Below are 14,569 nucleotides of genomic sequence, written 5' to 3'. Positions count from 1 at the left end.
CAACAGAACATCTATGCCATTATTTCCACAGAAAATAATATTCACAAAAACTACTTTCTTCCCACAATTTCTCCTGTTTTCTTTTTGAATTGTGATTGATAAATTAATTAAAAATTCTTCACTGTGTTTCTTTGTTTCATTTGTTGTATAGGTTTTGTGTGACAATCAGAATGAACATTCTTCAGCTGCTATAGAAGTTGGCAGGAGGGAGCAGGATATTTTCCATAGACCTCCTACTGTGAAAGAACAACCGAGTGTAGAATTACCAGTACACAGAGGTCAAGCCGAAGGTAGTGGTATTGTACTATCATGCTGGTTAAAAATACCTATTTAAAGTAATTCAGTCTAGCAGTTCTGCCATTAGTTGTTCAGGTGCTAACTAATGAGCCTAAATTCCTGCTTTAGAGACTTCCTCAGTATCAATATTCTGAACCACTTTTATTTCTTATGAGTATTTGCTTGTACTGTTTTTATTACAGTGGAAATTAGTGAAAAAAATTGGTAGGTCTGTAGTTCCCCCCCCCCCCCCATCGTTTGTAGAAGAAGCTAGCAGCCCTACCCAAAAAATCATACATATCAGCACAATATACAAATGCATCCAAAATTTGGAAGGAGCCTCACTTTTTACAGTAATATGTAATGTTTATGAAATAATTCTTTAGTGGAGAACTTATGAACAATTCACTGTAAAAAAATCTATGGCAAAATGACTGATTTTTCTTTTTCCCTTTTTTCCTTTTTTTTTTAAGTCCCTGGTTATCTGTGTAATTTAGCGGTACAAGAACGTATGGATGAACTTCTACACAAGATAACGGAAGAATACAGTAGGCTGAAAGCACTTCAAACACAGCTGATGAAGGACTGTAAACAGGTAAACTTTTTATACTTTTTTGAGGTTTCTGTTGCACGAATTCCCTCTGGATGAACATAAGAATGTGTTTGAAATAGCGTTTATGTATCCTGGTTGAGTGGCAAAATCAGGCAATGGTTTGGTAAAATGGAGAAAGCTGCCCAGGTCACAGAATTGTGACAATGGCTGAGCTTAGAAGGCACCTCTGGAGTTCATGTAATCCAGCCACTGGCACAAAGCAGCTAGAGGAGATTGCCCGGGACTATGTCCAGCCAAATTTTTAGTGTCTCCAAGGATGAGGACTCCACAAACCCAGTGGGCAGCCTTGTCTTCCTCAGGTTACACATTCCCAGCTCTCTTAGCCTATCGCTCTAAGACGCGTTCTCGAAGCCTCCCATCTTCTTTGTGATCCTCGACTGGACTCATGCCAGTATATTTGTTTCTCTCTTCTACTGGGAGTACTGCACTTGACCCAGCACTCCACATGCGTCTCACCAGTAGAGAGGAAGGATCACCTCCGTCAGCCTCATGGGAAATGGTCTTCCTAATGCAGCCCAGGAAGTTATTGGACTTTTGTCCTAATAGCACATTGATGGTTCCTGTTCAACTTGGCGCTCACCAAGGCCCTCAGGGTCCTTTTCCTTTCAGCCAGTCCATTCTCTGCATGCACAGGGCTATTCCTCTCTAGGTTGCAGGAGCTGTCATTTGCCTTTGTTGAACGTCATAAGGCTCCTCTCAGCCCGTTTCTGTGGCCTCTTAAGGTCTCTTGAAACAGCAGCACAACCATCTGGTGTATCCCAGTTTTGTATAGTCTGCAAATCTGCTGGGGGTGCACTGTTGTCTCATTGTCCAGGACATTAATGAAAAGGTTAAACAGTATTGGCTTTGCTGTTGACCCATTAGGTACACCACTAGTTATTGGCTTAAAGCTGGACCCTGTGCCACTGATGACAACCATTTGAGCTGAGCCATTCAGCTAGTTTTCAGTCACCATCCCCATCAGTTTGCTATGAGCATGTAGTGGGAGCTGGTGTCAAAAGGTTGGTCAGGTATGATTTTTTCCGTCATAAATCCATACTCACTGCTCCCAAATGGAGAAACTTCTCAGCTTTGTATGCTGGGAAATGATTTCCTGGATTATTTGATCCATCACCTTCCCAGAGATCAAAGTGAGGTTGACTTGCCTATAGTTCCTCAAATCTTCCTTCTTTCTCTTCTTGAAGGTAGGACTGCTTTTATCTAGTCCTCAGAAATCCCTCAGTCACCTTGACTCTTCAAGGATAATTGAGAATGGCCTCGCAGGAACATAGACTAGCTCCTTCGTCACTCCTTGGTGTATCCCATCAGCCACCACCACATAGTTCATGTCCAGTTTGTTCCCTAACCTTATCCTCCTCCACCATGGTTGTCTTGCTTGCTTTGAGATTCTACACTGATCTTGGGGCTTTGGGATTCCTAAAGACAAATTTTATTAGTAAATTTGAGGTTAGGTACTTCCATGTGTTAAATAGAGTACACTGACCAATTCTAGCTAGAGATGCTTGCAGGTCATGTGTATTGATGGATATATATGTACAGGGGAAAAAAAAAGAGCATGTGAAAGCTGCATTTTGGGCCTTAAGAGGGTATTGGTTACTTCCACTGCAAGGAGGAGAGGAAGACTAGTGCTTTTAGGGTCAGAGGAATTGTGACTTAGCATTTATATCCAGAGAGGGGAGTTTGAGATTTACAGTGCATGTTCTATACAGGCTGATCAACTGCCTGTAAAAGTATACTTGATCATTCAGGCTGTAAAATGAAACACATAGTTACACTGCTTACAATCTCTTATGCATTGGCCACCAATTCTTATACATTTATAATTGCAGTCAATATTTTTGCATCATTGCTAGACAAAATGTTGTCATTTATATTTGCTTTGTTATTTTTTAGGTCAAAGAACCATGGCTGTCTTCTCCAGAAAGGAGGAAAGAAGAGAAACCTAGTCATCGGGAAACAGGAAAGGAATGTCTGCAGACCACATGGCAGGATCTAACGGGTAAAAAGATGCATATGCTTGTTTTAATCTATGTATATTCAGAGAGACAATTACTTTAAATTTTAACCAATCTATAGCTTACTACAGCTTGAAATACATGATTTTCTTAAATCTCTAAAATATTTCAGGATTAAATCTGTGAAATGGTTTTGGTTTAGTCTTTTTAGGTTTTCCACAGTTAAATTTCTGTTACCCATGAAAAATGGAAGATTAAGTTATAATTTTTCTTGTGGAAAAGTAATTGATATGATAATAGAAGAAAATATTAACCACAATAATAATTCAGTCTATCACTGCTGTTAACTTTGGAGAAAGTTAATGTCATTTATTTCTCCCCTTCAAATTACCTTCATACAGATCCTACAATTCAAGAATACTGTTTTAGGGAGATAGGAAACCATAAAACACAACTTGAAGAACAGCATACTCAAGAACTGGAACACCTCCGGTCCTATTTCCAACAGCAGCTGAAAGAAAGTGAAGAGAGATACACTACAGAGATTGTCCATCTGCAAGATAAGCTTCATAGTGCTGGGGTATCCTCTGACCATACGAGGTATTAGTCGCTACATTGTTTTGATCCTCCAAGAGTTAAGTGTTATGAAGAAATGACATAAACAATGCAGTAGTGTAGCATTTAGAATTTACTACATTTTTATAGTTAATAGAGCAAGATTTGGTAATCAGAAGAATGTATAAACATCATTTCATATACATGAGCTTTTTAGCCGTAGTTTCAAAACTTACAACTTAACAGGGCGCTTTTAACCTTCAAAACTCCAGGCAATGTGCTTTACATCTAGAGATACCTTGTGTAGACATAGTTGCATGAAATCAATTATTTTCTGGAATGATATGTAGCGATAAAAGTCTGAGGCAGAGTTGAGGCCCTCTTTAAACTTTCTGGCTTTCACACACTCATCAGCCTTCTCCTGGCCCTGACTGTGGTGGCAGTTCAAACCTGAAAGAAGTCTGAGTGTCTTGGGGGGTCCTGACAACTGTGGAGCCTCCTTCTGATCCCTCATTATTTCTTAATTCTTTAAAAAAAACCCAAACTATTAACATTTTCAATATGCATTTTGTGAAACTGTGCTTCTGTATGTGTGTTGGCCAGGACAAGTTGTAAATACTCATATATGATTCCTAAATTACTTTAAAATGGGTCGTTAGTGTTCTGATTTAATCCATGGTAGTTGTTCACATAAAATACTCAAAATTCATTTTCTGTATGTTTAATAAGCATTTATAGCAATTATTGGTACTTTAGAAGAAAATTCCCACGAAGAGTTGCATTCTCTTAAGTTCAGGTTTTAAACATTAAAATTAAACTGGAGTTTTACAGGAATGTTCCTAGACCAGTACATACCTTGGTTTCTAATAGTATAGTATGGACACCTGTCTCATTATGTCTTAAGCTTGAAGAGGAGTGTCTTTTAATGGTGTAGTGAGTAACCTGCTGAATGATCATACATACTGCTTCTCCATGCCTCATTTGTTGCTGCATCTTTTAATCTTAAGTAGGAGTATAGCTCCAGGCCAAGCCTGGGGATTTTTTTTGGGATGTTTTAGAATCATAGAATAGTTAGGGTTGGAAAAGACCCTCAGATCATCTAGTGCCAACCCCCCTGCCATGGGCAGGGATGCCTCACACTAAACCATGTCACCCAAGGCTCTTTCCACCCTGGACTTGAACACCGCCAGGGATGAAGCATTCACAACTTTCTTGAGCAACCCTTTCCAGTGCCTCACCACCCTCACAGGAAAGAACTTCCTCCTTATATCCAATCTAAACTTCCCCTGTTTAAGTTTTAACCCATTACCCCTTATCCTATCACTACAATCCCTAACAAAGAGTCCCTCTCCAACATCCCTATAGGCCCCCTTCAGACTCTGGAAGGCTGCTATGAGGTCTTCATGGAGCCTTCTCTTCTCCAGGCTGAACAGCCCCAACTTTTCTCAGCCTGTCTTCATACGGGAGGTGCTCCAGTCCCCTGATCGTCCTTGTGGCCTTCCTCTGGACTTGTTCCAACAGTTCCATGTTCTTTTTATGTTGAGGACACCAGAACTGCACACAGTACTCCAGGTGAAGTCTCACGAGAGCAGAGTAGAAGGGCAGGATCACCTCCTTTAACTTGCTGGTCACGCTCCATTTGATGCAGCCCAGGATACGGTTGGCTTTCTGGGTTGGGAGCGCACACTGAAGCCAGCTCACATTCATTTTCTCCTCAACCAACACCTCCAAGTCCTTCTCCGCAGGGCTGCTCTGAATCTCTTCTCTGCCCAACCTGTAGCTGTGCCTGGGATTTTTCCGACCCAGGTGTGGGACCTTGCCCTTGGCGTGGTTAAACTTCATAAGGTTGGCATCAGCCCACCTCACAAGTGTGTCAAGGTCCCTCTGGATGGCATTCCTTCCCTCCAGGGTATCAACCGAACCACACAGCTTGGTGCCATTGGCAAACTTGCTGAGGGCACACTCAATCCCACTGTCCATGTCAGCGACAAAGATGTTGGACAAGACTGATCCCAACACCGATCCCTGAGCGACGCCACTCGTTACTGGTCTCCAGCCGGACTTTGAGCCATTGACCACAACTCTTTGCGTGCAGCCATCCAGCCAGTTCTTTATCCACTGAGTAGTCCATCCATCAAAATGATGTCTCTCCAATTTAGAGACAAGGGTGTAGTGTGGGACAGTGTCGAACGCTTTACACAAGTCCAGGTAGATGACATCAACTGCTCTACCCCTGTCCATCAGTTCTGTAACCCCAAATTGGTCAGGCAGGATTTCCCGTTAGTGAAGCCATGCTGGCTGTCACCAAGCACCTTGTTGATTTTCATGTGCCTTAGGATGCCTTCCAGGAGAATGTGCTCCAAGATTTTGCCAGGCACAGAGGCGAGACTGACTGCTCTGTAGTTCCCTGGGTCATCCATTTTCCCCTTCTTGAAAATGGGGGTTATATTTCCCTTTTTTCAGTCATCGGGAACTTCACCTGACTGCCATGATTTTTCAAATATGATGGCCAGTGGCTTAGCAACTTCATTCGCCAGCTCCTTCAGGACCCGTGGATGGATTGCATCAGGTCCCACAGATTTGCACGCATTCAGGTTCTTAAGACGGTCTCAAACCAGATCCTTTTCTACAGGAGGCCTAGGATCTTCATTCTCACAGTCCCTGTGTCTGCCTTCCAAGACTTGGGTGGTGTGGTCAGAGCGTTTGCCAGTGAAGACTGAGGCAAAGAAGTCATTAAGTACCTCAGCCTTCTCCAGAACTGGGGTAGCCAGTTCTCCCCATAGCTTCCAGAGAGGGCCCATATTGCCCGTAGTCTGTCTTTTATTTGCAGTGTACCTGTAGAATCCCTCCCTGTTACCTTTCACATCCCTATGTTCATCTGGTTGTATATCCTATTGCAACATCAGAAAAGAAAACAGTTACTGCTCTACATTCATCAAATTAAACATGAATGCTAAAAATAATTGGCTGCTTTTCACAGTTTAAAACATTTCAAGTGTTATAAAATTACTGCTCTGGACTCCATTTCAGGATTATCTAAAACCAGCTCCCAGATTTGAGCAAAACAAAAGCTTCATGCTCTCTGTAAAACCCTAGTGTAGTTAGGTTGTCTCACAAACAATAAGCTTATCTTCTAACTTAATCCCATTTGTACCCTGTCTTCTAGCAAGGTATTTGTTTCTTTGTAGTAGCAGATCACAAATTCTAGAGGAGTTATATTTTTTTAGGTAGTTTGATACTGCATGTTATGCTTTTGGCAGTGTATTTTGGTGATGTGTGGTATTATTTTGGTTTTTACTGATTTATAACATTCTGAATATATAGAGCAGTTTGCTGGAAAAGAGTCTCTGAATATATTTCAGCATTTTGTTATCTAAATATAAAATGAGTCAGATTTCTTTGTGTTTTCATATTTATGCCTCATTATATAACACAGGAATGAAAGAAAGCAGTGAATCTGTTGATAAACATCAATTTAAAAGAACCAAAATAAATATAACCACTTTCTAGATGTTTTTATGGCTTCGTACACATATCCATTCTGGTTTCTCACATATCCTTATGACTCAGAGAGGTGCTTTTGTCTTCATCTTACGATGTGTAGTTATTGAACACAAAATATTCTCAGATAGCTTTGAATTAAGTTGTTTGTTTCTCCTGCATTTTTAGTGTATTCACAAATCCAGAAATAAAACTAAAAGAAGTCTTCAGGAAAGTGAAGTGCACTGAAAATCTTCAGCAGCAAAGAATAGATGAAGCACTGGAGGTATCATATAATTATCATCTTAGTGCTCCTTAGACTATTGTTAGTCCATGTTAGAGGATAAAGATTAAAATCTTTGCTGAGAAATATTTCTGGGAATTATGTGCAATAAAACTTATTGGTCCTGGGTTTTCCTTTTTTTTTTTAATCTTATTTGTAAGATTAAAAAAAGACATTTGGTTTGGGCTGCTTCTTACAGAAGTGGAAGAAAATTAGTGTTCAATTTCTGGGATTTCTTCAGGAGTCTTTAAAAGATCATGACTTTCCTTTAAACACTAATTAAGAAAGAAGAGCGATTTAAGTGAAACCTTAGTACTTTTGAAGTGTAGACTGCACGGTTCAGGAGAAATATTGAAAAAGTAATCCCAAAGATCTTGAAACCCAAATGTAAATGGAAGAGACCAAATACATTCCTCCCCTAGTACTGCTTGAAAACTGGCTCAAAAATTCCGCGTTTTGAAAAACAGCGATGCTGTTTTATAATGTGACCCTGTGCTTTCTCACCTGTTTTCTCTGCATTTGACAGTAAAAATAGTGCTGTAAGAAGAGTTGCTACAGACTCAAAATTTGAAGTTCAGTTTAAAGCAGAAACAAGACTTTTACCCAGTTCTTTTTTGTTACAAAAATTACATTTTTGTTGTTTGTTTTGTTGTTTTGTTTGGTTTTTTTTTACAGATTCCTAGTGAAATTGAAATGCAGAATGATCTGGATGCTGTTCAGTTGCTAGAAAAACAGTACCAAGAAAGATTAGAAGAAGAAATAGCAAAGGTACTATTTTTATTTTGGTACTTTACATTTGTAAGATACAGTAATTTTTATTTGCCATTTCTGACAACTCAGACAATTGCAATACCATATGCTAACAACCAGTCTATGATAATGCATATTTTTTATTTGGCTCGGATGACTTTCTCTAAAACATGAGAAGTAAAATTAAGATTTTTATAGGTAGAATATATTAAAATGTTTGTGGATTTACTTACTTTTTTTACTTCCAAAATAGTTTTAAATTCTTTGCAGAGTGAAAAAATTTCGCTGCTTTCATTATTTCATGGCATAAATAAAAATCAAATTAACATAAATTAAACATTGGAAAAAAATTAAGGAGTGCTTCTTAAAAAAGTTTGCAGTCAGAGTTAAGAAAGTTATAGCCAGCACTGGGTAATCACATTAATTTAAGTAATCCACGTTTCTCAATTGAAAGTTCCATTTCTCTCATCTGCTGCCAAGAAAACCCTTCTTTATGGGAAAACGAAGTACGTGATTGGCTGTTGTTTTCTTAAGAGCCATTTAAGTTCAAAAGACACACTCACACTTTCTTGAAAGGAAGGATTACCTATTTTCAAGTGTAACACTTCTATATTTATTATTCTAATTTTTTACACTTTTTGTAGCTTACGCTATAAATGGCTGTATTCTAAATCTAGAAAAGAATGGCTCACATGATTGGAAAAGGGCTTTATTTGTATTAGAAGGAGATACTTATCAGTCACAACCAGCCTGTTGTGACTACAATTGAATCTGTTTAATGCCTTTCTGGTCAAGGAAAATTCCTGTTCTGAGTATCAAGCATATGGTTCTGCTGTCTTGATACAGCCCAAAATTTTAAGTCAGTGAAACGTTTACAAAGGATGCTTGGTTAGATAGAGAAGACTTAGCACAGCTGCACTTACGTCAGTATGCCAGGACTTTTACAAGCCACCTGATAGAATCTTTTTTTCAAAAAGAACTATATAATTCTGTGCTTAATAATGTATTTTAACTGAAAATGGCATCATAGTTTATTAAACTAATATAAATGCAGCATTTCTATATTTTGAGATGTGACTGTTGATGAGATTGGCAATGTGTCTCTGTTCTTTTACCTTTGTTTTCTTCTGGGAGAAAAGAAAATCATAGTTCAGAACTTCTAGTACTTATGTTATTGATAGTAATGAGTTTCTGTGAAGCATAAACTAATACAGTCTTTTCTTATTTATTCAGGTAATTGTGTCAATGAGTGTAGAACTTGCCAAACAAACTGAATTGTCAGGAGTTGCTAGGCAGAAGGAAGAAGCAGAAACACAAACTGTATATCAACAGGGAATGCATTTTGAAATCAAAAAGCAATATAGTGAAGAAGAGGTTGACAGCCCTTTCAGAAAAGCAATAGGAAAAGAGAATAAGAATGAAGAATTGAAGTCACTTTGCAAGGAACTCAGTGAAGAGTCTGGTGAGATCAGCTTGCTTGGAGAACAGCTTCATCCTAATAGCAAGCCTAGTTGTGTACTAGGACAGACCACAAATGAATCAGTGATTTCTGAAGAGCTTCTGTCTCATGTCAAAGGTCTTACAGCAGAAGTAACACCAGTAAGTGTTCTTAAGAAAATAATTGGCAGTGTGTAACACCGTATCTGAATAATCTTTCCAATGCATTTATGCTTCATTTCAATGGGAAAAACGAATATGGCAGAGAAAGAAATGAAGATGAAAATTTCATTTAAGTATTTTCCTTTCAAAGGGGTGACAACTTTAAACCTGAATTACCTACAGTTCTTTCCTTGTGTTCTGCCTGACTACCATAATATTATGTTATGCTGTGAGGAAAGGAATATGACACTGGCTACATGAAAATAGATTATTCCATTTCATGGATACAACTGTATTGCAAGCCATAAATTGTATTAAGGCTTTTCATAAGCTAGGCTATATTCTAGTGTTTATACAAGGAACATATTACAAATAGTGCTTAAAGAGTTTGAGTCCCTTGTGATAAAGGATATCAGATGAACACAGAAATTATAAAAGTATTATCTAAAATATACAGATAACATTTCACAAACGTGGGGTGGGGGTAAGGTTGAATAAATACGGTAAAAAGCAGTCATAAATTTTGACTCCACGTTTTCATCCTCAGTTTTTTTTAAGCAAAAATTACACTTTCAAATTGTATAGCAGTTAAACATTCTGATTTTGTATTATCTTGATAGTGACAAAATGTAATATTCCTGTTTTGAATTATACTGCTGTCTCAAACTTCTGTTATTATACACATACTCACACACATATGTGTCTGCCACTCTATTTTCTGGTGAGATTCCCACCAACTAAAAAGCATGAGTTAAAGTAACACTGTTCACAGTTACTTCTGAAAACTTGTCTTTTAAATTGAGAATAATTCTAAGCCTGGACCTTCCACGAAGCAGGCACCAAGATAATGCTTTCATGATGGCTACTTCAATTTCTGAAAGTTATTTTCTAAAATTTGTTTAAATACTTACTAGAGACTGTTATTGGACATAAAATGCTAAAATAATTCCAATATTTCAGCGCTATGGTGAGATGACAGCATCAGACACAGAAACATCAAGTCAGCTGTTGTTATATGAGGAACGTTTGGAAGACATGAGACAAGAGCTGGTACGGCAATATCAGGAACATCAGCAGGCAACGGAATTACTGAGGCAAGGACACATGCAGCAAATGGAACGTCAAAAAGAAAATCAAGAGCAACTCTTAGCAGAGCTTGAGAGTCTTAAAGTGCAATTAGCTGAGGTAATATGGAGTTCAACTCATGTTAACTCATTGAGTAACAAAGGGACAGCAGGCAGATTTATATTTATTTATACTTGTATCCCTTGAAATAGAGGCACACGCGTATTTGCTGTATGCGTGTATACATGCCCATGTGTGCACACACGCATTATCTATTTGTGTGTGTATATATGCAAACATATATATGCATATATGTAAAGGGCATATTTCTCATTTTCAAAGTTCAGTCAGTGATGGATCAGTTTTGAATTCTGTAAACCTGGAGAAAACCTGCAGTGTTGCATAGCAGCCAGAAGAGCGAGGGAGCGAGTGTAGGTGCTGCATTGTAAACCATGCCACCTTGCAGATACATGGCCTTGCACAGGATACAGGCTAACATCTGTTTACATAAATGAAGCCACCAGCCATGGCTAGAGATACTATAAATAGTGTATAATTCTTCATTTTTTCCTCATCCCCACTTTAAGTCTGAACTTGAACAGTATTGGTGGCTTACCCCATTTTTCTGGTGTTTTGTTTTTTTTTTTGCATGGGAGATGAAGTTGTTAGACTGTTGGAATAAAAAAAGATCTGAGATTTGGTGGGAAACACCACTGTTTCTTTGCCTTTAAACTTAACTTGCAGTCACTCTGCACCAGTTCAAAGCCTATGGCAGGTATTGTAATGAAACTCAATAATTTACCTTAATTATTAAGTCTTCAAAAATGTTCTTTATAGCCTTGCCTTCAAGGATTTCTTCCGTCAAAAAGCAAAGTAAACAGGAATGAAGAATGTGTCTTGCTCTGATTTACGTTCAACAATGTAACATTACAGAAGTGCATGTAAAAACAGTAATCAGCGAATTCTAAAACAGACCTTTATGTTCCTTCAGACCTTATTCAAACCTGGTCCTGTTTTGTTTGTTTCAGCTCAGTGAGATGGGTAATCTAGAGAGCTAGTTACTTGTATCCTCGGTGTCTTTTCCAGCAGTGTCAGGTGTATGATTCTCCTAAATGCTCAGTAGGTGTCTAGCCTGATAATCTTTCAGTATATGCAACCTTTCTCATTTTATCTCTTTGTCAATTTGCAATTTCATCTTTCATCAGGGGTTGCAAATTCCTGAAACTAGTTAAAAGCATTAAGTAGAACTTATGCTGCTGGCTTTATTCCAGTTTTTAATGCCAAGGATGTTTATCCATAAAAACTGCATGGGAATGTGTATGCTGTGTTTAAGCCATGAACACTTCTAGGTCTTGTAAAAGAGAGTGTGTCTAGGGTTATTATAAAAATAATTTTCATCTGATTTTTCTTGTGCAAAACATCTAATAACCAGAAATTCCTTCCAGTTTTTGTTGTGACCTCTGTGTTTTATAAAGCACATAAAAACGCTGTTAAAATCTTGAAGATGTAAGATGCCAAGAGCATTTGTTAGCTTTATTTCATTATATAAAGCTTTCAATGTCTTTGTAACCATATAAAAAGGTGTGTTGCATTGTGCAAAATATGTAAAAAATTAGAGGTGACAGCACTCACTAATACTCAGAAGCTTAAAAAATCGTGTGTGCCTCTCTAACACTTCTTTTGTAGCATGTCTCAATGGAGAATGACAGCCTGGTTGCAGAGAGAGAGAGAATGCTTTTAGAAGAACTGGAATCATTAAAACAACATTCTGCTTCCGGAAGAGAGAAGCTGGCTTGTGAGCTTCAAAACAACAGCACACAAACAGAGGTAAATATGGACTTTGACTTTCTTGGCAGCTGTGGCATGTCAAACCGGTAGGATTTCTTTTTGCTGTTAATCTTTTTGTGTAACATATTTTCCTAAAAGATGTTGGGTATTGCTTAAACAGAACAGGTTTAAGAATCAAAAGGTGGTACTGATAGGCATATTTTCTATTTTTTTCACTTCAGGTAAGCAGAAAGTAGTTTAACAGCTTGAAGGTGGGGTTTGTTACTGTAGCTGTTTGCCTAGGTAAAGTCACATTTTCATATTGCTATAGCAACACCAACAGAAAATCCAAGGACTGTTTATTCAGCATAACAAAGTTCTAATAGGCCCTGCCTTTGATTTCCTGTTTTGTTTTTATTTGGTTTAGTTAATTTTTCCACATTGGGAGAGTGTTTCTTGATCTGCAATTTGGTGCAGAAGTTTTATTCACAAAACACAACTAATTTAGGTTTTCAGTTTTGTATTCTACTGCATACGAGATGAATATGTTGACTTTGGCATGACAGGATTTCTGTTCTTTTTGTCTTCTCTCCCTCTGCAAAAACTTACTCAGAATGAAAATGAAAACCCAAACGATGTGAGAGAGCAGATCTTTGAGCATGAAGATGGAGGAAGAAAGCCTGATAAAACATCTTCAGCTCTTCTTTCTAAAGAAAGGTGCTTAGAACTGTTAAGAAAACATTTATATTTTTTTTAATTTTGATAATCATGTTCTTCTTGTTAAGTTGATAATATTTATAAGCTTTATCCTGACTGCTGATGTAATTTTTCATTCTAAATAACCATATTTCTAAGCTTACATACTTTAGATTAAGCAATGTTGGGCTTTTTATAAAGCCCAACAATGTAATGGCATAGAAGAAGAGACAAATGTTAGTCTGTTTTACTGTGTCTTTCATATTACACTTGTGTACAATCATTTATATAATTTTTACATATGTATGTGCATACACATTGTATATACATGAAATAAGCTTATATGACTATGATTGTTGTAAATAAGCTTATATGAATATGATTGTTGTATTTGATAATACCTTTTGACTGTTCTGTAACATTTTGATCTGTGTAGTGGAACAATCTTTTTAACTGTCACTTTGAGAAAACAGTAAATTTATAATGAATCTCAGGCAAACAGACCTCTGTCTTAAAAGAATAACTAGTTAAAAAAGCAAGGTAAAGTAGAACTATCGATAAACAGTTTGACTTTTTACGTATTTTGTAAAAAGAATTGAATTCTAACACAAATGTGCTTTAATATTTATGTATATGATGTGGTTTTAGTCTTAAAGAAATCATTTAAACTGCAAATCTTTCCTTGTTACAAGGGTGTATAAGAGATTAAAAAACACTTTGAAAGCAGAGGAAAATCAAAGGACTGATTAGTCTTTGTCCTGCAGGCATGTTTTTCAGAAGGCTAATGAAAAACTCATGAAGATACTTTTAGAAGTTGCGAAGACAACTGTGGCAATGGAGGAGACAATCGGTCGCCATGTGCTTGGGTTACTGGATCAGTCTGGGAAAGGCCAGCCTTCCAAACCAGCTGGATGGGGAACAGAGATAGAGGAATCAGTAAAACCCTGTATCAGTGTGGGATATGAAAAAGGTAATGGTTGTATGGTTTTGCATACTTTCATTATAGATTTAAATAACCTTTAGTTTTGAAATTTTTAATCAAAAATAGAGTCTTAACTATTTTTTTATTTGAATGCATATGACATCTCTACTTAAGAGACTATTTATGGAGTTGTCTGCGTCATGCCACAAGACAGTTACAACACATTATCTAGGGTCCTGTTTCAAAGCCTGCAATGGAATGGGAAAGTGATTGAGAAAACCAAAAAATAAGTATGTTTCCATTGAAGGATGCAAAGAGAAAGAGAATTAAACATAGCTCCATGGTATTTTCCACCAACTTTACACCTTCCTCTGTGCGTATGGGGAGTGGGAGCTAGTGTCAAAGGCTGTATCCCTACTAGTGCACTAAGTGTACATAGGGATGTTGCTGCTCACTGAGGCCAGCTGGCATGGGGCAGCCTGTATATATATATATATATGCTTGAGGCCTTCCTTAGCCTTCTAAAGAGGGTGATTGCATGCAAATAGCCTTTGAGAAACAGTTCCAGGAACTTTCTGTCAGGATTTGCCAATCAGCTGTTTGGAGGA

The 14,569-nt window shown here is 37.7% G+C and overlaps 1 protein-coding gene across 10 annotated transcripts in view; it reads left to right on the top strand.

Moving 5' to 3' along the window:
* Positions 1–14,569, top strand: part of AKAP9 (A-kinase anchoring protein 9) — a 111,469-nt gene that overhangs the window by 50,410 nt on the left and 46,490 nt on the right. For 9 of the 10 annotated variants that reach the window (XM_062605163.1, XM_062605161.1, XM_062605159.1 and 6 more), the window contains 11 exons: positions 152–290; positions 750–871; positions 2,783–2,888; positions 3,246–3,444; positions 7,069–7,165; positions 7,838–7,930; positions 9,146–9,511; positions 10,472–10,696; positions 12,263–12,403; positions 12,957–13,060; positions 13,804–14,009. In XM_062605163.1, coding sequence (XP_062461147.1) covers positions 152–290; positions 750–871; positions 2,783–2,888; positions 3,246–3,444; positions 7,069–7,165; positions 7,838–7,930; positions 9,146–9,511; positions 10,472–10,696; positions 12,263–12,403; positions 12,957–13,060; positions 13,804–14,009 — 1,798 coding nt within the window. The remainder of the gene's footprint in view (positions 1–151; positions 291–749; positions 872–2,782; positions 2,889–3,245; positions 3,445–7,068; positions 7,166–7,837; positions 7,931–9,145; positions 9,512–10,471; positions 10,697–12,262; positions 12,404–12,956; positions 13,061–13,803; positions 14,010–14,569) is intronic. The other variant, XM_062605162.1, reaches the window with a different exon arrangement.

This window comes from Pezoporus occidentalis, unplaced genomic scaffold (genome assembly GCF_034315485.1).
Source record: "Pezoporus occidentalis ecotype Australia unplaced genomic scaffold, CSIRO_AGI_Poc_V1 ctg9, whole genome shotgun sequence".
In the NCBI taxonomy this organism is placed as follows: Eukaryota; Metazoa; Chordata; class Aves; order Psittaciformes; family Psittacidae; genus Pezoporus; species Pezoporus occidentalis.
This window is presented reverse-complemented; position numbering and strand designations above follow the sequence as displayed.